This window comes from Lampris incognitus, chromosome 6, assembly GCF_029633865.1.
Source record: "Lampris incognitus isolate fLamInc1 chromosome 6, fLamInc1.hap2, whole genome shotgun sequence".
In the NCBI taxonomy this organism is placed as follows: Eukaryota; Metazoa; Chordata; class Actinopteri; order Lampriformes; family Lampridae; genus Lampris; species Lampris incognitus.
The window spans coordinates 10,423,936-10,447,543 of NC_079216.1; the positions used below are offsets into that span (position 1 = coordinate 10,423,936).

Sequence of the window (23,608 nt, forward strand, 5' to 3'; positions counted from 1 at the left end):
TTCCCCCTGGTCTAGTAGCACATTCATTACATAAATGTGTTCCAATTCGGAAAGAAAATATTTTTTTCAGTGAATCAGAGTTGCATGAAGAATATATGAAAAAAATACATTAACTCGTTGGCTTTAGTGATATAAACATAGAGATAAACCTGTGCTGATTGGTCATAAAGGGGACTAACTTGGAGACAGACAGCGAGCAAACTAGAAAACTAGAATGAATAAAATGGATAGGGATTTGGGTATGTCCTTCGCAACACCATGAAAAATAAATGCTGTGATACAACAACCAGTAACTGATAACTGTTTTTTATCTTAAAGTGATACTGACATCAAAATCTGAAAATTCCTATTGATAGGCTATGTTGCGAGTTGGAATGTGACCACGGAGAAATTCAGTGGCCAAAAAAGCGTGTCTGCGGCCACTCGAGAGAGATCCGTGATTGACTGTAGATGGTGTCCAATGACAAATTGTGCCGTTGGATACGTAGACACCAGTCAATTTGCATATAGGGTGTGTCCGTAGCGAGATGCGAGTTTGTGCTATTTTGCTGAGAATTTGTTATCGATCTTGCTAGGGCATATTGCTATCTATTTATATATCTATCTATTTATTTAAATGTCTATCTATCTAACAGTTATTTGTATCATCGAACATATTATTCGCCAAGTTGTATTGCACTTCCGTGCCGTAGGCCTACCACCATTTTTTTCTACAGCAAGTGATGAGCGGTACCGAGCCCCACCCACACAAACACCCAGGAAGACAGTAGCCAATAGCTTTGAATTCATAAAACCATGCCTATTTTCAGTTATGATTCAAACTCCCAGTGTTAAAAAAATGTGTTCAGAAAGGGCATGTCAGTCTTTAATATATATTGGCCATGATGTGATTCTTGTCTAAGAAATATGAGCATGTATGCATCAATATGAATGTAAGATGGATAATATGCAGTGGTGGGCTGTCAGGGCCATCGGGGCTTTCTCTGCTCGCCCTGTCAAAATCAAAATCACAATTTTAGTTTTCATAGTTAAATTGGAAGTGTGCCTGAAATGTGTCTGAAATCAATTGTTTTCTGGTGGGGCTGAGCAGGGATTTCCTATGTCATCTTAACACATCACAGCTCCTTGGACCAGCTCTAGTGGTATTGTTCGTTGAAAGCTGCAAACTGATTACAACTTTGAGTGACCGTATCATCAGCCAGTCAAAGTTTGATGTGTACTGCGAGAACTCCCCAGGGGCCCTGTGATGCATTGGTGCTAGCTCCCGGTGTCGTCACCAACTTTGAGCTTGAGCCTTTGGTGGGTTATGAGCAAATTAAATACAATGGCCGCTGCATTCACAGCTACTGATGATCTTGCTGCCAATCGTGTTTTTTGCGAATCTGGGAGGACTGTCTGCATTCTTCATACGTTCTCCCAAACGGACTAAATTACTGGATGAATTTTGCAAGAGGAGGCTGCAACAAGTCTCTCAAATGAGGTGGAACTTCAACTCCAGTTGGTGTGCACATTTTTCTTATTGAACTGAAGGCTGTACACTGATAATATTGTGGCTATACTTTAGTGAATTTGTTGAAGTTGGGCAAGTAACTGGTGAACTACACTGCATCAACTGTGAAAACTTGTTTGTTGTTTTTGTGCCATGTGGTGTGCATGTGCAATCTGGTTGCTGAGTGACATAAAGGAAGATCTGATGGTGGTGCTGCAATAGCTGCTATAGTGCACAGTGGTTTGTGTGTGCGTTGTGGTTTTAAAAGGTCAGTTGACTTGTTGGTGTTGATGCAGTAGTGCTTATAGTGTATTTTGGTGTCTGTGTTGGCTGTATCAGCACCCATGTGAAATTCGTGTGTGTGTGTGTGTGGCGGGTGCGGGGGAGGCAGTTCGTTACTGAAGGCCCTGACTGAAACCCCACAGTACACTACTGATATATAATGTGTGATGTTAGGTGAAAGAGATGGGTACCACAGATTCCGTGTAGTTCCCTACCTGGATGAGGTCAAACAGAACCAGAGGCAGCATGTCATCTATGGTAGCCATGTCCTTAGTAAACCTGTTCATGATCCGGCCTGTTGAAGTACAATACAATATTAAACATTTGAAGTCAAAAAATAAATGAACTGCATAATGAATAAGATAGTTGCAGTATTTTGATAACTTTTACAGACATCCGGGCAGGGCTGTGTCTTGAAAGAGGTAAATGAAAAACAAAATGCATGTATGAAAAGCAAGTGAAAGACAATAAAATTCACTTTCATATCCCTTTGTATAACACAGAACACCACAGAAAACAGCTATCTTAGCAGATTAGTTAGTCTTGTTTCAGTTCTTAAAATACAGTTTACCTTCAAATAGGTAAAAAAAAAAATCAAACTGCCAAACCTGCCATGATCATTTCCAATGCATTTTCATCAGTTTCAAACGTTTTTCAGATTAAATGAGTCAGAGCACATTTCTAGTACAAGGACGATGCCATTTAATTTAAGAATAAAAACGTGAAACAACTTGTTTTGCACTGGAAATACGTGTTGTTGGTTTTTCCCCTTTTTCTCCCCAATTGTACCAGTCCAATTACCTCACTCTTCCAAGCCGTCCTAGTTGCTGTTCCACCCCCTCTCCGGATCCGGGAAGGGCTGCAGACTACCACATTCTTCTCCCGATACATGTGGAGTCACCAGCCACTTCTTTTCACCTGACAGTGAGGAGTTTTGCCAGGGGAACATAGCGCGTGGGAGGATCGCGCTATCCTCCCCCCTGAACAGGCGCACCAACCAACCAGAGGAGGCGCTTAGTGCAGCGACCAGAACGCATACCCACATCCGGGTTCCCACCTGCTACACAGCCAATTGTGTCTGTAGGGATGCCCGACCAAGCTGGAGGTAACACGGGGATTCGAACTGGTGATACCCCTGTTGGTAGGCAACGCAATAGACCGCTACGCTACCTGGACACCCCAAATCATGACTATTTAAAAGGGGGAAAATCAATACCAGACTTAGTTGATAATTACCGTTATTGCTAACTTTTGAAATTGTATTTCCCTGCTTTAAGATATTGATGAAATGACAGAAAAAATATAAAATTGGCAAATAAAGAAGAACTACATAGAAAATGCATGGAGTCACTAACCCGACTTCATAGTGTTGAGCACAGCCATGGGGGCCCGCAGCACAGCACTCAGCATCTGTTCATGCAGTCTTTTGGACACTGTCAGTAAGGTGTGCACCAATGGGAGGCCCCTAAAAAAACCAAGGGCCAGCACACTCTCTGATGTGGCCACATAGATGTAGATGATGTAGTAGGCACTGGTTTCTGTGACGATGACCGCCAGGTGGATGGGGATTGATGAGGCGTTGGGGTGCTGCTCATCGATGTAGTTGGGGGAATTGGGATTGGCTCCATCCCTCCAGATCTTACTGGGGGGGGGGGGGAGGTTCAAATGAGATGCCACCATCCAGACCTTTAACTGCTACCTTTCAGATACATAATATGCCTGAAAATTTTACCAATGATCCCTCTACTGTCTGGTTGAAGGCGTGCTTATTAATGAAATCAGCGGGTATAGTGTCAGTCGGGGGGGGGGGACCCATACACATGGCTCTCTATAGCACATGATTGAGTCTGTTTTACTCTGGCATTGCATTACAGATGTATGAAAATGATCTCGGATTAGGCGTTACACGCTTTCCTCAGAAGTTCGTCTTACATGATTGAAAAACATTCTAATAGATCACAATGTAAACCAAAGGAATGACATTTCCTTTAATCCACATAACTTTAAAGGTATACTAGCCCAACTTTGAATGGGACACTCGTCTGTTTTTTTACTGTGCAGTACTTACTCAGTGATGAGGTAAATGCCAATGACTGAGCCAGCAACCTATAAGCGAAAAAGAAATAAGAGGACCATTTACTGGTGATTCAACTAATCAACATTTGTAAAAACAACTGATGATGGCAGAACAAAATACATAGATGCTAACATGTTTACCTCGATAGCAAAGACGAGGACGATGAATATTAACACATAGACCAGGTTTCTGTTGGTCAGGATGTAACGAATGTAAGTGTTCCATGAGGTGCTTTCAAAGATGTCCTCCCTCTCATCTGCAAAGCATTGCTGTGGACGTACAGATTACCCTTTAAATGTTGTGTATCGGTCATAGTTACGTGGCTGGTAAATTACTCAGAAAATGAGATAAAGCAATAAATCCAAGATGCGATTGGTTTTACATTTACATTTGTAATTTAGTGTTCTTAACTTCTGATTGGAAGACTGAAAATAATCTTGATACTTTTTCTAGAGTTGAAACTCAAGTTGGACTTTTGTTCAGTTAACACAATTTGCAAATGTACAGTGTAAAGGTTCACTAGCATACAATTCCTCCCCAACCCTAATTTAACACACCTGATTCTGTAAACCCAAGTGATCTAACTAGCTAGCTAGCTAGCTAGCTAACTAACCAAGACAGTAAGAAATCACATACTAGTATACTATTGTAACCGGTTATTTTCTTGCCTGGTGCGGGATTCGATACGAGGTGTACTGCACCACAAGGCGACATCACTAACCGCTCGGCTAAAGGGTCAGGTCCGTTAGCTAGGGGCTAACGTGTCTTATTAGTAGTTTACACTAGCTAGCTAACTAGCTAACTAACCAAGACAGTAAGAAATCACATACTAGTATAGTATTTAGTACAGAAAAATAGTATGCGAGTATTTTTTTTGCCCAAAACCAAAGTATGTGTCAAATAGTGTGCGAAAAAAATATCTGGATGCCATGCTACATGCAGAGAAAGAGTTTGCGAGCACTGGACACTACGCGGGCAGAGGTATCCCACAATGCATTGCGACACTTCGCGATAACGGCTAACGATAGCAGGCGGCGATACAAAAACCCGAACCGGCGCAACGGTACAGTATTACTTCTCACCACGCTAATCAGAAAATAGTTAAAATCCTTTATTTTTACATTTAAAGAAACATATATGTGGGTCACCGCACCGGCTGAAGTTTATCTACCCTTGCGCGTCGTCATTAACCCGCAGAGACCGGAAAGAAAATGGCGCGGCTTTGTTGGAACGGTAGTGTGTCCTGTTGAACCGTTTACTCCCCTACTAATGGTAGTACGCTGGAAGAAAGGTCACATATGTGGTATGTAGCCAGTGGCGCCCCCAGAAATGCTTCATGGGGGGGGGGGGGGGCAAATGGGTCCACTGAAAATCTTGGGGTGGCACACCAAAACCAAAAGCCACGACTGAATTTCGGGAATTCTATGATTCTGTTGTTAGTATACTTTATAGGCTAGTGGAAAACTGTCAATATGAGAGTTAAGAAAATTATATATTATTGATTTAAATGAACAGCACCTAATTTAAGATATCAGATAGAAGCATATTATGCATAATCAGAAGCATATTCTGCATATGCGACTCGTGGGGGCAGGGATAGTATCAGGGTGACCCTGGCCACCCCTTGGGGGCGCCACTGTATATGTAGCGTGTGATTTTGAACACAGCCCGATACCTTCATTCACTGACTCTGGTGTTTTTTAAATTAGGGTTGAGGAATGGGATAGTAGCCCTCTAGGTTGGAGACCATTGTTCTACGGGAGGAACCCATGGTAAATGTACTGTAGCGAATTCAGGGGGGGCAGCCCGGGAACCGCCACAGCCGGGACGCGAACCCGTATCCCCTGCACCGCAAGCGACAACGTTAACCGGTCGACTAAAGGGTCCGACCCGTTAGTCAAGGACCAACGTGTCTACTTACCCATGCACGTTACACTACATTCTGATGCCTTGTATAGGGAACATCCGCCAAAAAGACTGACATGATATTAATTTCATTTGTGTACACATACTTCCATGTCCTCTTCATCCACTTCCTCGCTGATGTCATAGACGCTATCCTTGGACAGACGGCGGGCGTAGATGTCCAGCTCGGACACCAGTTCGCACTGCGGCGTGATGGAAAGCTTCTTTCTGAAGGAGGACTGCAGGTGCTCCCGGCGCCCCTGGCCCTGGGCGTTGGTGATAAACGCAAGAACGGACTGACGCCGCTGTCCGTTCAGGCGCTGCAACCCGTTGTGGTACATATTCCCCCTCGGCAGCACCTCCTCTACTTGGTCGTGTTCGGGGACTACTGAGAATTTTCTTTCAGACAGCTCGTCAACCGTGTCCTCTATCGTGGTGGACTGGGGAACATTTGTGGTTGACTGGGAGTTTCCGATGAAGGAGAATTTGCGGGCAGCCGCCAGGGGGTTGAGGATCAGTGATTGTTTCCGTTTTTCGGGGTGACCGTCACCCCCGGTGAGCCCTTGGGGCCCCGAGACAATTATTGGAGGCGGGGGCTGGCGGAATGACTGACGGAATGGCTCTGGGCCTCGAAAGCTGGCGCTCTCGTCAACGGAGACCCTGTGGAGAGTCTCGGTCAGGATGGAGCTGCGGCGCTCGGCGGCGATGTTGTCGTAAGCCTCCATGCCGAGGAGAAGGGAGCTGAAGTCGGGGCGTTGGGCCTGCAACTCCGAGAAGGAACCGTAGAAGTAACACATGCCGTTGTGCAGCAGAAGGATTTTGTCTGCTCGCTTGAGGTGGTCCATCTTGCTTGTGACCACAACACGGGTTTTGGAGGCCATCAGTTTGCAAAGGCACCTGTGTAAAGATATGGGCAGCATAAGGTGGATGCTCTCAGGGAAAAGCTGTTTCAGATTTCAACATGGATCAGCATTGTTTTAACTTTTTCCATTTTTTTTTAATCATATAAAATATTTCATAATATTTTTATTGTATAAAGCTTTTTGCTAGGATGGTAATTTGTATGAATATCAAGTCTTTCATTGTCTTCAATTTATGTCGATACAAGCAGCGACTACAGGCAGTCAAACTAAAGTCTTAAGAAAGCAGTCAAGTGCAAAACAACTTGAACAGAATGATGTAGGAAAATTGTTAATTTAGCACAATTTCACCATGGTTGACACGTTGATGAATCCTGTGTCGCTACATTTGTGTGAATGCTTAATATTGACAGCTCATCCAGCTCATTAACTTTTTAGGAGTGCCGACAGCCTCGGCAAAAAACAATCGATAATTTATCTTTTTTTTTTCTCCTCTCGTCAAAAAAGGAAAAAAAATCCCGAAAAGGTCACCGCGTGCAGAAGCCGCCATAACACGCCGACGACAAGCCAAGTGTGTCACGGACAACAAGTAATAACCTTGACCTTGAACTTCAAATGTAGTTTGGCCCCACATCTCTGCCCCCCACCCCCTCCCACCTCCACATGAAAGAGTCTCTGTTGGGATACACACTTCTCAAAGATCTCTTTCTCCGTCACGATGTCCAGGTGGGTGAAAGGCGAGTCCAGCAGGTACAGGTCTGCGTCTTTATACACAGCCCTGAAGGAAGACAAGAGACCCACACACATGCACACTGTCAAAAAGAGGAGCGAGAAAGAGAGAGACGGTGTGCTTACACATACCAAATGAGAGGAAGAGACCGAGGGGAGACAGAAAGAGAGAGAGAGAGAGAATATGACAAGAGAGCCGGGAAAAGAAAATGTAAGGAAATGAGAGATGAATGATGGCAGAGGGAGAGGGAAAAATGAAGAAGAAGAAAAAGGGAGTGAGGACAGGGAGAGACTGAAAGTGAGGTGGGCTGTATATCTGAAAAAGGTGTGAATGAGGAAGTCAAATGTTACTGAACCAACTCTGATGTGAAAACAACACGGGCTGGCTTCCTCAAGCAAGAGGCGGTGAACCGACTGCAGGACAGTAAACCAATAAATAATGCGTGGCAGGGATACGAGAGGGCCGGACTGTTGGCATCTGGACACAGGTTTAATGGAGCGCCTGGGCCATAAAAAGCACTTTCCATTAATTATCACACTGCCACATAAAAGTGATTTGGTGTTGGCCAAACTGACATATACCGATAAAGATTTCAGATGGGGCGTCCCTGGTCGGGCGTCCCTACAGACACAATTGGCCATGTCTGCGGGTGGGAAGCCGGATGTGGGTGTGTGTGTGTGTCCTGCTCGCTGCACTAGCACCTCCTCTGGTCGGTCGGGGTGCCTGTTTGGGGGGGAGGGGGAACTGGGGGGAATAGCGTGAGCCTCCCACGCGCTACGTCCCCCCTGGTGAAACTCCTCACTGTCAGGTGAAAAGAAGCGGCTGGTGACTCCACATGTATTGGAGGAGGCATGTGGTAGTCTGCAGCCCTCCCCGGGTCGGCAGAGGGGGTGGAGCAGCGACCGGGACAGCTCGAAAGAGTGGGGTAATTGGCCGGGTACAATTAGGGAGTAAAGGGGGGGGGGGTCCAAAAAAAGAACGATTCCGGCTGATGGTTATCCTTAAGAGATAATGATTATGTTCACTTTTAATAGTAAAGATTGAGTCTATGAGACTGCGTATGAAATATTGTCGAAGTTATTAAATCCTAAATAATACACATGCCAATTAATGCATACTCTTATTCTCTTTCATGCAGGGCAGTAAAGATACTGGTCCCCTTAGCTCTGGTTGTGTTGGTGCCTACACAGGGAATAATAAACTACCATGGTGGCGTTGGTAGAAACCCGTAACATGCCAGTGTATGTACCACTCTACCCATTGAACCAGACTGGACAGCAAATCCTTACAAGCAGATTGACCGACAACGCAGAACCACAAAAATCCATTTGGTCCGCACACAGTCACACCTAATGGATGACTGGACGGAGTCACTGACAGCGACGGCTCAAGTCTTTATTGTTTTTCACTACTTCTCTCGTGGTCTATCTCTTATCTGTGTTCTCTGACAATAATGGTCTCTCCTGATGAGTTTAGTCCCATAATACATGATATTTAAGCAGGCTATTTGCAGTGCTATCTTTGCTTTGTTCGGTCAAGACTGAAATCTATATTCCAGCCCTTGAGCCCGCTGATTTGATACTGGAATGAGATTTGCAGAGAGGCCCTCGGTTTTACCTGGCCAGGCCGATGCGCGCCCTTTGACCCCCACTTAGGGTCACCCCGCCTTCACCAAGGGCTGTTTTATCTCTCTCAGGCAGCAGGGCCAGGTCCTGGAGGGGGGGGGGGGACAAAACAAGAAATTGATTGAGTTAAATCACATGTAATAGCAAAGCATCCACACCAGGAACCTTCTCAAACCGTTAGTACTTCATAAAGACAGAAAAGACTAAAAAAAAATCCTTTCAAGAAAAACCTCATGTGCCCGCTTTCCAATAAACCCTTCTCTCTCATATCTTCCTCCAATATTTGTTCTAATATCTCCTCTTGAAGTCAAAAGAATTGCCCCAGACTCTCACTTCAGTACTAATTTCTCTCCTGAATATTAACATGATCTTTCTGTGTTCACAGGTGTAATGTGAGGACATGGTAGAGGAAATCAAGCTTACTCCACTGTCGTACACATAGGAGGAGTCTGGAAAAGGACGTGTAAGTAAAGAACAGAGTCTCAAGCTAGACCCCAGACGTACTTTCAACTCTTATACATATATGTGCTGGAAATTAGGTCTTTGGGAATTTACATTTACCACAGAGCTAAATGTGTCTAATAATACTGATAAGCCAGGAGGCAAAACACAACACAGAGAAGCGGAGCAACTAGGACCAAGGTCGAGAGTCCTTGATGAAGATATGTCAGATGTAATGAACAAACACGAGACAAAACCAACACGAGACATGCAGAAGAGTTTTTTCTTTTCCTTTACCCCCCTATTGTACCCAGCCAACCACCCCATTCTTGCGAGCCGTCCCGGTCGCTGCTCCACCCCCATCTGCCGATCTGGGGAGGGCTGCAGACTACCACATGCCTCCCCCGATACATGTGGAGTCGCCAGCCGCTTCTTTTCACCTGACAGTGAGGAGTTTCGCCAGGGGGATGTAGCGCGTGGGAGGATCACGCTATTCCCCCCGGTTCCCTCTCCCCCTCAAACAGGCGCCCCGACCAACCAGAGGAGGCGCTAGTGCAGCGACCAGGACACATACCCACACCTGGCCCCCCACCCGCAGACATGGCCAACCGTGTCTGTAGGGACACTCGACCAAGCCGGAGGTAACACGGGGATTCGAACCAGCAATCACCGTGTTGGTAGGCAACGGAATAGACTGCCACGTCACTCAGGCGCCCAGTTTTTTGTTTTTTTTGTTTTTTTTGAGAGGCGTCCTTGTTGCTTCCCTCTCGATTCACAGATAAAGTGTCTTCACAATGAATTAAAAGGGTGAGAAAAGCTGAAAAGGAGTTGGGCTGCTATGTGAAACAGGAACAAATTTGCAGACTTCGTTTTGGTCCGCCACTGCTGAGAGCTCGAGGCCTTTCCTTTCTTGAACTCTGTATATCTTTAGCTGCAGAGTGACGTGTAGTTTTTTGTCTACGGTGCAACACCTGTCCTTTTGAACTGTAAAGTACTATATGAGGTCCTGCAGTCCTTATACCAAGTATGTCCATATGTGCTGTGAGACTGTTAGTTGTAAAGGTCAATCTGTGCTCGCATGTTGCAAGAGAAAGTAATGGATATCCGTTTCACTTGGACGGGGAGTCCGACTGGTGATTATCATTCAGTTCCAAGGGGAAGGGCTTAGTTTGAAACTTTCAACCCAACACATGAACAAATGGCACACGGAGCATGGGAGGATGTCAAAAGAATGGCCACATTCGGCGAGCGCGGTGCATCGTTCATATTGAAAGTGGGTGCTCAGGCCTAGGAGAGGATGAAGTGACGGAACAAGTCTATCATTGTCAAAAACCTCCTACCTTTATAGCCGCCACTTCCGTTGTCCTTAGAGGTGGGCGTGGGGGATTAAGTTAACAGCGTGTTTAGCAGCTTGTAAAAGATGGCAGCGTGGTTAAAAAGGCATGTTGCGTGTTTCACCCTGAACAAAGCAGCTGCCAAATTAGCTGCTAGTAGCTAACACCGGTTGTTAAAGACAGTGGGGGACCACCCATGGTATTCTGTCTATTCTGTCTGCTGCTACGGGGGTCAACAAAAGAGAGGAGTTAAAGTTGCAAATCCACCAAGACTTTCCTCTCTGTCTGGATAATGAAGTCATAGGTGGCCCTGTAGCTCCCTGTTGTTGCCTTGGTGAGTTTTCCCGTGGTTGAGAAGCTCAGATATGCATTTGTATTTTCTCTCCAGGTATCCAAAGGAATTGAATCGAGTGCCACTGGACTTGGTAGATATCCGTGAAGACGTTTCGCCTCTCATCCAAGAGGCTTCCTCAGTTCGTGCCTTTCTGACTAGACGAAGCTAGTCTGACTGGCTGGTGATGAAACTCAGATATTTATCCTCTTTGGAGTTATTACCAGAGCTATCAGAACAGACATCAGTAGCTCTGATAACGACTCCAAAGAGGATAAATATCTGAGTTTCATCACCAGCCAGTCAGACTAGCTTCATCTAGTCAGAAAGGCACGAACTGAGGAAGCCTCTTGGATGAGAGGCGAAACGTCTTCACGGATATCTACCAAGTCCAGTTGCACTCGATTCAATTCCTTTGGATAACCATGACCTGGATGAATGAGAACATTCACAGACTTCTCTCCAGGTAGTTTTCCATCCTCTTGAGCCCATAGAAAGGCCAATTATAAATGACTGGGGGGAAAAAACGTCTGTCATTCTCGAGACAATGAAAGAAGTGAGGCGCAGTTTAACAAACACTTCATTTCATCGGGTGTCTCCCCAACCCCAAACTATTGAGAAATTCATGAGCCGAACCCACACCTGAACAATACTTGTCATTATCGTAGATTTACATACTGTGTAGCCTCAAAACACGGACTCTCGTTTGTCGGTAATTGACTGAAGTTGACATCTTGTGCTAGTGTTCATATCTTGTGCAGGGACAAAGGAGTGTGTGTGTGTGTGTGTGTGTGTGTGTGTGTGTGTGTGTGTGTGTGTGTGTGTGTGTGTGTGTGTGTGTGTGTGTTTGTGTGTTAATGGAGCTGTCAATATTGCATGCCAACAATGTTTGCTGTGATAACAGGCTGTGTTTTTGTCCAAACTGCAGTAACGGAGAGATGAGAGGACTGTAGCAGCTTGTAAACATGACAGTGCTAAACTATACATATTGCTTAACCGATTCCAAAACAGAAGTGCTAAAGACTGCCTACGTTTTAAAAGAATACCAGGCTTACTTCTACATATATATTTAAGTATATTTTGAGAGTGTTCAGAATTTCAAATACTGGGTGGCTTTTTGGAGGACATATCCATTAGGATTTTACTAAATGCATAACTACCCAAGAAATACAGCCAAGTATGACTAATAGTTTTGACTATGGTTTTCATTCTGACATGCTATAAGATATTGATTTAAGTAGTGCCTTAGTAAATACCTTGCATACATTTATCAAACTTACATATTTGCAAAAATATCTAGAGGTGGGAAATAGCTAAAAACGTACAGGTGTATGGACGATGTATATGAATAACTTCCTGGAACTATTATAGTCAGTATATATGCGTATGTCTGCCATGATAATTGCATCAGCATATTGCAATGAGCATTTGACAATTTCACAAGGTCAAACATTCCTATTTTTGTCCCTGATGTAAAGTGTCTTTGAGTATGTAGAAAAGAGCTTTTTCAGTCTGATGTATTATAATTATTATTGTTATTATTAGCATGTCCCTCTATCGCTGCAGAGCCAAAAGATCTCAGAAAATAAGCGTTGTTTGTGTTATAATGCCTGCCATCTGCACCCAGCAAGCTGATATTTAGTCCCGGTGACATCATGTGAGGTCGCCACGGCAACAACAGAGACACTATTCCAACCGAGGGGCCAGGGACCCGGGAGCCCATGAGAAACCGTGTGTGTGTGTGTGTTTGGGGAGTGTATAATGAGTGAAAATGTGTATTGGGGAAACCTGAAACTCCTTGAATCCTTACAAAGACTCGGACAGGCAGATAGAACATGTCCATGTAATGAGAGAGAGAGAGAGGGGAGGGGTGGGACGAGAAGACCAAAAGACAGAAAGTCAGGAAGATTCTAATATACTCAGGAACGATTTCTGTCCTACTTTTTTTTACATGACTTTTGGCTTCCTGTTGCTGGGTGGAACCATAGCTCTTATTACAGGGGGTCTCGAACCCCGAATTCAGACCTTACGTTATTGTACTGAGATTTTGAGGGAGCTCTGTTATGCCGTGGGAATTATATGTGTCTGTCTGCTGTACCCGGGTGGGATTCTCAACCAAGCGTGGAAGTGGTTGTATGGGTTACCGGCAGGCACAAATTACAAGTGCATCTGCATACCGATTAAAATTAATAAATAGATTAATCAGTTGATAAAAATCAGAAATGAAATAAAAGTGAGAGGTTCAGTGTAGTTCGAACCTTGGCTGGAGCCCGTTTTAAAGTGAACACTGGGCTTTCCACGCTTCGATGTATCTGATGTTAGACAACAACAGCGCTAATGAACTTCTGTACACACTGTTAGCAGGTGTAATGTTAAACTCCCTGTAAGGTGTTGAGCGGGTCCAGATAAAAAGCCACAGATAAATGGCTAACTTGTGAAATGAACATACCTCCTCCAGCTGGCAGGCCTTGATGACGGAGGTGTAGCGGTACTCATCGTAGGTTAGACCAAAGAGGATATTGTCGCGGATGGTCCCTGGCATAATCCAGGAAGTTTGGGTGGAGAAGGAGATCCGCCCGCTGTGTCTGATTTTGCCCTCCGACGGCACCAGCTCCCCCAGGATCATCAACAGCAGGGAGCTCTGGAGGACACAGAGAGAAACCCTGCTCTTACATTGATGATATTTAGGTGAGCATCCCCGCTTGCTGCCCAATGACTGCTGGGATAGGCTCCAGCATCCCCGCGACCTTGAGAGCAGGATAAGTGGTTCAGATAATGGATGGATGGATGGATAGCAGCTTATCAAGTTATGACTGTACTATAACGTCATAACTGTACAACCTCATGATCTTCATGAGTGGTCTCTTGAAAATGTCGAATGTATTAAATGTCTATGTAATGTTGAGTAAATCCAAGTCACATCACAGCAGGTCTCACTGTTTGCCAAATACGTTTGCACATACAAGGAATTTGACTTGGTGGGGTGCTCACGCTGGAAATCACAAACGATGTAATTCAACATTTGAAAACTTAGAGGACAAAGATCATCTAAGAATATCAAGAATAGAACATCTGAGGTCCATCAAGTAGGCAAAGGAGAAGAGTGGGATGTTAATTATAATTATTTGTAATTGATCTTTTAATAATCCCTATTATGATATAGTACAACACCTTAATGTATTGTATAACACTATATCATTAGGGCTGTTCAAGAAGACCCATAGATGCTAATGAAACTATCATCTTCCACAGAGACTTTGTTAACCTTGTGTTTTTGCACCCATCAGGCCACCAGCCATTCTCCATGTGGAGAACTTTTTGGCATATTTCAACTAATGTGCTCCAATACTGGTTATATGGGAGTACAATGGCAGTGTTGCTGGAGTGTCTGGTAAGTAATAAAGAATTGTACCTAAATGTTGCTTGCTGAGAGTTGCGGCTACTCCAATGGGTCACAGTGGACCCATAAGATGTGAAAAGTGTAATGTGCATAATTTTGTCAGGACAAATAGTCGTGGTATCACATTTTCCTCAAAAGACAAAAACCGTGCAAATAGGGCTGTAATTTTATTCAGAAATCACATTGAGTTGGGAAGTCGTGAAGGATGAGATGATGCATGGAAAAGCTAAGTGAGCCCATTTCCCATTTGGGATGTGAGCTGGACCTACCTTCCCTGAGCCAGTGGAGCCGGCCACAGCCAGCATCTTGCCCTTCTCCAGGTACAGGCTGATGTTCTTGAGGACAGGTGTGACGTAGAGGTTGGTGAAGAACAGGCCAGTGTCACCATTAGGGTGGCCATTAGCCTTGTTCTCCTGCTTAATCTTCTCAAACAGTTCACCTATAGCCTGTGATGGAGAGGTAAGCAGATTTTGAGCCTACACATGGGCTGTTCTTGTTTGTGCCTAACAGACTGTGCTATAGGTAGGGTTGCCAACCGTCCCTTAAAATAAGGAATCATTCCTTATTTTATATATATATATATATATATATATATATATATATATATATATATATATATATATATATATATATATATATACTTAGCACAAAAAGTAAGGAAATGTGTGTTTGGTAGATTATTTCTTTGTTGTAAAAATGCTTCTTGGCAATAAATCTTACATCGTTGGAAAGCCTGTTTATTTCCCTTTTAAATGGGGCCACATTTGTAAGGAACATGCATTTGTGGGATGAGCAGCAGAGCAGAGTATGTGGGTTGCGCCCATGAAAAATTTGCCAAATCTTCTCTGCCAATGCCAAACAGCTTATTTTGCTGTTGCTATTGACTCTTGTTTTGAGTTTCTTGATATAAGATTTATTGCCAAGAAGCATTGTTACAACAAAGACATAATCTACCAAACACACATTTCCTTACTTTTTGTGCTAAGTTTATAGATAGATAGATAGATAGATAGATAGATAGATAGATAGATAGATAGATAGATAGATAGATAGATAGATAGATAGATAGATAGATAGATAGATAGATAGATAGATAGATAGATAGATAGATAGATAGATAGATAGATAGATAGATAGATAGATAGATAGATAGATAGATAGATAGATAGATAGATAGATAGATAGACATAGAGATATAGATGGTCCTTGGGTGGCCTGGCCTCCTGTCCAGGGTGTTTCCCCGCCTGCCGCCCAATGACTGCTGGAATAGGCTCCAGCATCCCTGCAGCCCTGAGAGCAGGATAAGCGGTTTGGGTAATAGATGGATAGATATAGATATATATATGTGTGTGTGTGTGTGTGTGTGTGTGTGTGTGTAGTGTTTAGTGTAAGGCACATTATATTTGTTATGCCTGCGCCGCCCCGTCCATCCTACCCCCGTCCCTGTCCCCTGTTCCTTATTTCCATTTCAAGGAGTTGGCAACCCTAGCTATAGGCATTGACATAATTACCTCAAATTATTCATGTGCTAGTCTAGGGCTGTGCGATATGACGATAGAAACCGTCTATCATTTCATATTCAGCGCTATCGTTTATTTCGTTGTGTCACAAATCACACGCTTTACGGCAATATTTTTCGACATTTGGGCGATCCTTTCCGCTCTTTGCACGGACGCAGGCAGGAAATTTGCATGAAGGCAATACAAACAAACAAACAAACAAACGTGAGCGTAGCGCAGAACGGGTTAATGCCGAACAGAAGGACTCCGACCAGCCAGGACAAAACGAGGAGCTTGTGCCTAAAAGAGGGGCTACTTCTATCGTATGGATGTGGTTTGGGTATGAAAAGTCTGACACGGACCAGAAAACTGTACTTTGCACAAATCCGCACACCGGTCCCCACAACAGACTCAAACACCACTAGCCTCTTTTACCACATACACAAGACTCGTGTCAAACAGTACGGGGAGAGTGCTCAAAACAAACCCCAGACGTCCGTTGTCCATCCATTGTCCAAACCGCTTATCCTGCTCTCAGGGTCGCGTGGTTGCTGGAGCTGATCCCATATTTTGTTACATGCTTAATTGAAATTTTGCGCAAAGGTTCAAAATGAAAGGAGAAAAATAGCCAAATATGAGTAAGTACCTTTTATTTGGCAAGGATATAATTAAAAAGTAAAAAGAAATAGGCCTTTCCTTGTAGTCATTTTATATGAACTATTTATTCATTGAATTTACAGAAAATGCGCTATATTGTGACATGTATCGTTATCGTGATATGAATGTCCTATATCGTGATATGAATGTCCTATATTGTGATATGAATGTCCTATATCGTGATATGAATGTCCTATATTGTGATATGAATGACCTATATTGTGATATGAATGTCCTATATCGTGATATGAATGTCCTATATTGTGATATGAATGACCTATATCGTGATATGAATGACCTATATTGTGATATAAATGTCCTGTATCGTGATATGAATGACCTCTATCGTGATATGAATGACCTATATTGCGATATGAATGACCTATATTGTGATATGAATGACCTATATCATGATATGAATGTCCTATATCATGATATGAATGTCCTATATCGTGATATGAGCTTTTGGTCATATCGCACAGCCCTATGTGCTACCATACCTGTTGCAGCTAGAAAAGCGCTAGTATATAAAATGCAACTTGATTGATTGATTGATACCAATCTATACTATACTATACTATACTATACTATACTATACTAGTATGAATGTGTACATCCAAGCTATTTTGTGCTTGTGTGTGTGCTTGTTGTGTGTGCACGTGTGTGTGTGTGTGTGTGTGTGTGTGTGTGTGTGTGTGTGTGTGTGTGTGTGTGCGCGTGCTTCATAAAGCTGATTAGTGTATTCTTGTTTTCACATTGCAGGCCGCTAAATGAGTGTGTCTGTCATGACGGTGAGGCCGGACCAAACCAGTGTGAGGAAGAAGAGATCCTTTGGCCCCCTGAGAAAAGCGGAGACCCAAAGCCCTCACAATGGAGGTATTTCACCCAATCTGTCATCATCTCTATAAACATCAATGTGTGACACACCTCACTGTTCAGAGAAAAAGGGGAACATCACATGACCAGCTGGCTTAATCATTGATTGACCTCTGACGTTTTATGGGCCACTGTTCCTCTAATGCCAGGGTCTGCTGAGATTTGTATAGGCTGTCCGCCCCATTCACATTCAAATGAGCTGACGTTCAAGCTGTCAACTGTAAAGAAAGGCGACACCCCTTCCATTCTTCTCCCAGTGGAACATTCCAGGAAGAGGAGACAGCAAAGAGAGTATCCAGGAATTAGGAGATGAACAGAATTCCCAATCTCAAAAGGGAGAACGAGAATTTGAGAATTTTCCCAGCCAGGACAAAAGTTTGAGACTTAACACTGGTAATGAGTTATACAAAATAAAGGAGAAATGGGTTTGAAGTTATTTTTTCTCACAGTATTAGATGGCCGATAAATCACCTTTTACACTAAATTTACAGCCCCTCTTTATACATTAGATTAGATAGTCCACTCAAGAGCGGGGATAAATGGACTGTTTGAACTTTAAGGCATGATGGGTTTGGAGAAAGTGGTCTCTTACCCTTATTCATCCATAAAGAGCATGAGAGCGGGCTATTTCTCTCTTGTAATGACACTTCTCCCTCTTTCCCCCCTTCTCTCACTCTGTAAAACACTGTCTTTTAAACATACACACACACACACACACAGGGACCCATCCATAACACAAACCTCATCCCAAGATGCAGTCACGTTGACCAGTTCCAGCTCCGTGGTGGTGAGGTTGTACTCCAAGACCCTGTACTCTTCCTTCATCAGGTATTCCTAGAGGAAACGAGCAAACCGGCAAATCAAGATTTTACCAGAAAAGGCATTCATCTAATAATCTCTCCTCGAGAGTGACTTGTGATGAAAGATGAAGTAACAGGGTTAATGTCACGCTTGTTGGCCTGTCATCTTTTTGCTACAGGACAATCGCGCTGACCAACCTGTTGGCGAACCAGCCATCATGTTTGACGTAAGTAATTTAGCTTGTCAAATAATTACATTACGTGTCCTTAATTGGATTGCTTAGTGCTCGGGTGTCCTGAGCTGTGACCATCCAATGTGTGTCCTGGATGAGAATTGCTAGTAAGAGTTAGGCCTATGCTGTACTGCTAAACCCAGAGACAGCCTGTGCATGTGTACCCGTGCACGCGTGTGTGTGCATGTGCATCCATCTATCCCCCCCCCCTCCCCCTTTTTCTCTCTGGTTGTATCCGGCCAATTACCCCACTTTTCTGAGTCATCCCGGTCGCTGCTCCACCCCCTCTGCCGACCCGGGGAGGGCTGCAGACTACCACATGCCTCCTCCGATACATGTGGGGTCGCCAGCCGCTTCTTTTCACCTGACAGTGAGGAGTTTCGCCAGGGGGATGTAGCACGTGGGGGGATCACGCTATTCCCCCCAGTTTCCCCTCCCCCCCTGAACAGGCGCCCCGACCGACCAGCGGAGGCGCTAGTGCAGCGACCAGGACACATCCCCACATCCGGCTTTCCACCCGCAGACACGACCAGTCGTATCTGTGGGGACGCCTGACCAAGCCGGAGGTAACACGGGGATTCTAACTGGCGAGCCCTGTGTTGGTAGGCAACAGAATAGACCGCTACACTACCCAGACGCCCCATCCATCTATATTTTTGCATTTTTTATTTGGCTGGCACACTTGAAAAGGACATTACTCCTCAGTTCCTCGGTGAAGAGTGTGACATTGTAGCAACGTTAAGTTACAGGATCAGCGTCGCAGCGCTGTCACAGGGAAGACCGATCAAACAGGAGTATCACACTTCTTTGAGCAGGTGCCAGACAGAAAAGGAGAAGAAGGGAAATAGTGAATTCGGGCGTTACTTGGCAGACTGTCGTGCTCTCAAAGGACGTTTGTCGTCGCCACAAAAATCAATGTTTCGATCTTTTTTCAAACACTTCAGACATGATATGAACAGCTTTGGGGTCTGGGCACGGGCACTGGACATGAATGTGGGCCTTTGTTACATGATTTTTGGGAAGACTACCGAGAGAGTTTTTAATCATGTCAAATGTCAAATACGACTTGCTTTGCAAATGTGTGTGTGTGTGTGTGTGTGTGTGTGTGTGCCTGATTTATATAACTCAGCGTATATATCCCAACGTCTTCTTTTAGGCATTTTGTCCGAAACACAGTTTACCTAACGATGATGACCGGTGACATAACCTGATGACGAGGGCAGAATGACCACATGACACTCCGTGGATCTACACACAAACAGGTACCACAGCAGGACACAGTCCAGAAGGCTCAGCAGCACCAAGATAATGCTGCATGTGCTCTAGCGGAGCCTTGGATTTATTTATTTATTTTTTTACTTCTTTTTGTGCAGGGAAGGCCTGCAGAACAATCATTTAACTTTTTTCCCCGGCAACTCAAGGAGCTTTCAGTATCATCATTGAGTAGTTCCATGGAAGCAGCTTGGGGGTTAAACATCTTGCTCAAAGGCTTCTTGTTTTGAAATGTTGTGAGGGAAGATGTTTTCTCTCCATTTCCTATCCATCCATCCATCCATCCAGCCATCCATTATCTATATCCACTTAATCTAATTCAGGATCACGGGGGGGGCTGGAATCTATCCCAGCATGCATTTAGTGGAAGGCAGGAAGACACCATGGACAGGACACTAGTCAATCACAGCCTCCACACACACACACACCATTCATACCTATGAGTAATGTATGCTCCAATTCACCTAAGAAACCCACTCAAAACACGTGGAGAACGTGCAAACTCCACACAGATGAACTGGAATCAAACTCGGGGCCCTCTTGCTGCGAGGCAACAATGCTCGCCACTAAACCACTGTGCTGCCCACTCATATTACCCCTACACAGAATTTAACAAAATGAGACTCAAACTCGGACTCACAATGCTCATGAAACTTTGCTATCAAAGTGGTTTCACCACTGCAAACCACTTCTCTCACCCCAACCCACTGACACAACCTTGCCAACTCTCTTGTTTTTTGTTTTTAATTACATTTCTTGGGAAGGTTCAACCTCTATTATGAAAGGATATCAAGTGTTGGTTTTAAAACTGTAAGGATGTGTTGGATGGAGATAGAACAAGAGACAGGTATACGCGTGGTCCGAACCCGTCCGGTTTAGCCCCTTACCTCGATCTTTTTGACCAGTGCCAGAGTGTCGTACCACATCTGGATGGAGCCTGGCAGCTGACGGGTCAGCGTCATGCGCAGCACCATGCAGTAGGAGGCTGTGGTGAAGATTCGTCGCAGGATGATGCCCTTGCTGAGCGCGTGTGGCACGATGGCCGACACGATGACCAGGATGGCAGAAAAGAAATAGGAGGCACTGTAAAAGTAACGCAGGGAGCCGATCTTCCTGGTCAGGGTCATCTCATCCCTGGGAACAGAGGAAGGGTGGACAGCTCTGATTAGGTTATCCACAATTGAGTTAAAGTAGAAAATAGCCAAATGAAGAGAAGAAGAGACGATTTTTTTTTTGTGGCATGTTTCATTTCTGCCATCTAACATCTGAGGGTGAAATTAAACTGAGCAATCTGTTGCTAGAGAGAGAAAAGAAACCTCATTTGTGTAGCCTAAGGACAGGTTTACATTGAATTGACAGACAGGTAATGGGCTGGTCCTGTGGTTACGGAGATCGTCACACTACCAGGAGCTTATGAGATTGCCACAACAGCCATGTGCCCTTTTAAAAGGCTCTTGTGCAAGGTGAAATGGCTGCATATAATCAGCTCTCAAATCTAATTACACATTTAACATTATGACAGGATATGATGGTTCAGTTTATTGGAGACCAGTAAAAAAGCAGGACATTGGATGTCGGCTCTAGACAGGGAAGCACAACGAAAATTCACAGTGGGGCAAGTCAAGGACAAGCTGTATTGTCTCCGCTTTGCGTACAAAGCATTGTCTCCCGGTGAAGGCCTTTTACAACTTGTGTTAGTCAGCTCAGTGACCCACACAGACTCCACCGAAAGGTCGTTGGACCCGGGGGTTGGGGGGTTTGTCGACTTTTCCCTGGACACTGCTGCTGTTATCTGAATGTCTTACTGTCTGATGTTCTTGATTATGGTCTCCATCACCTCCTCCCAGCCGTAGGCCTTCACCGAGTGGATGTTCTCCACGATCTCCGAGGTGAGAGCCAGCCGTCGACTGATCAGCCCGGCCCGCTTCGCCCTCACGAGGGGAACAAAGAATATGATGTGGAGTAAAGACGGACAACTGCAGGCATGTACACACGTGGATACTGACATAAATTCACACGAACACAAAGGCACCCACTCAGTCTCCTCTACCTGACTACTCATCGACTCTGATGGACATAGCAAACTTGACCAAGGTGTCGCACATTTAAGACAACCCTTTTTTTTTAAAACCCCCCCCCTTTTCTCCCCAATTGTATCCGGCCAATTACCCCACTCTTCCGAGCCATCCCAGTCGTTGCTCCGTCCCCTCTGCCAATCCAGGGAGGGCTGCAGACTACCACATGCCTCCTCCAATACATGTGGAGTCGCCAGCCGCTTCTTTTCGACGCACCTACATCCGGCTTCCCAACCGCAGACACGGCCAATTGTGTCTGTGGGGACACCTGACCAAGCCGGAGGTAACATGGGGATTCGACCCGGCGATCCCCGTGTCGGTATGCAAAGAAATAAACTGCTGCTACAATTCCCGGACGCCCCAGACAACCCTTCTTTACAAATCATGTCTTTTCGTTACTGTGCACTATTTGGCTAATTGCCATAGTGAAAGTAGGCAGCTGAATTATCTGCAAAAGTAATCTAAGATAAGACTACTCACACCGTAGCAGCAAATTTTAACACGATTCCCATGATCCTTTTTTTTTGTGTGTGTGTATTAAAAAACATACATCGTAAAGTTATGAAAGCATTGTCAGTATTGTCGCTGTGGCTCTGAGCCTGCTCGTGTGTGTGTGTGTTATGTATACATACACGTGGCGTATCAAGATGTATCACTACCTACCTATGAGGCCCCATCTTCTGGGAGAGCCAGGCCTGGATGATGCCCAGCAGGGTGAGGGCTGCCAGCGCACAGAAGCCATTGACCTCAATCAGCTCCCAGATCAGACCCACACACAGTATACACTGCAGGGGGGTGATCCACACAAAATGGGCAAGCCCCAGGCTCTGGAGTACACACAACACACCAAGAGAACCAACTTATCAGCTAGAGTAAACAAAGTAACTGGACTCTGTCATTGATAATACCCACAGCGATAATAATGATAATAATGTGTTCCTTTATTGCAGATAAGGAAACTTTCTGCCTGCTCGCCTCCGTTCAGGGAGGTCAGCTAAAGAACAGTTTCCTTGAGCTTACGGGAACTCTTGTGTTTTGCTCAAGGACACTTCAACAGGCTGCTTAACCGAAATTCGGGCTAGTGTAGGAAATTGATTTATTTATTTATTTTTGCCATAGTAGAAGGACTGACTGACTGCTTAAACAAATTAATAACTCACTGAATGAAATGAACTAATAACAATAATTTGTTGACACAAAAAGTGAAATGTCTCCGGAAGGCACTCCCATTTGTTTTGAATTATTTCCCTGACCGTTATTTACCATATCCCTCCAACACACACACACACACACACGCGCGCGCCATCTGTATCAGAGAAACACAAGCATTTCCATGCAAACTATCCCATAATACTCATAAAGGGGAGAGAGCTGTGTGGCGGGCCAAGCCACATCCAAGCCAGGTGATAATTGCCTCGGAGCAGCTTGCAGAGTGTTTCCACATTCAGCGCCTCGGTGACACTTACGACTGGAGAGCCACGGTTCAGCCTATATCACACACAAGTTCCTCTGCACACGTGTGCGAACAGAGACACACTCACATGCAGACACACACAAACACTTTCACAAGCACACATGGGCATATACATACTACATACACGTGCTCACGTGCACACACCCACACACACACACACACACACACACACGGGCACCTAACCATAGCCAAGTGGTTCTTCTTTGTTGTTCAGGTGTGTGTGTACTTTTGTTTGGTGTTTTGGTCTT

The 23,608-nt window shown here is 44.6% G+C and overlaps 1 protein-coding gene across 1 annotated transcript in view; it reads right to left on the minus strand.

Moving 5' to 3' along the window:
- cftr (CF transmembrane conductance regulator) overlaps window positions 1–23,608 on the minus strand; it is a 58,634-nt gene that overhangs the window by 27,411 nt on the left and 7,615 nt on the right. The window contains exons 6-18 of the mRNA XM_056281208.1: window positions 22,550–22,713; window positions 21,617–21,742; window positions 20,699–20,945; window positions 18,248–18,340; window positions 14,744–14,920; window positions 13,524–13,715; window positions 8,961–9,055; window positions 7,305–7,391; window positions 5,861–6,650; window positions 3,989–4,117; window positions 3,840–3,877; window positions 3,127–3,413; window positions 1,987–2,066 (exon numbers count right to left, since the gene is read on the minus strand). Of these exons, the coding sequence (XP_056137183.1) occupies window positions 1,987–2,066; window positions 3,127–3,413; window positions 3,840–3,877; window positions 3,989–4,117; window positions 5,861–6,650; window positions 7,305–7,391; window positions 8,961–9,055; window positions 13,524–13,715; window positions 14,744–14,920; window positions 18,248–18,340; window positions 20,699–20,945; window positions 21,617–21,742; window positions 22,550–22,713 (2,505 nt within the window). The remainder of the gene's footprint in view (window positions 1–1,986; window positions 2,067–3,126; window positions 3,414–3,839; window positions 3,878–3,988; window positions 4,118–5,860; window positions 6,651–7,304; window positions 7,392–8,960; window positions 9,056–13,523; window positions 13,716–14,743; window positions 14,921–18,247; window positions 18,341–20,698; window positions 20,946–21,616; window positions 21,743–22,549; window positions 22,714–23,608) is intronic.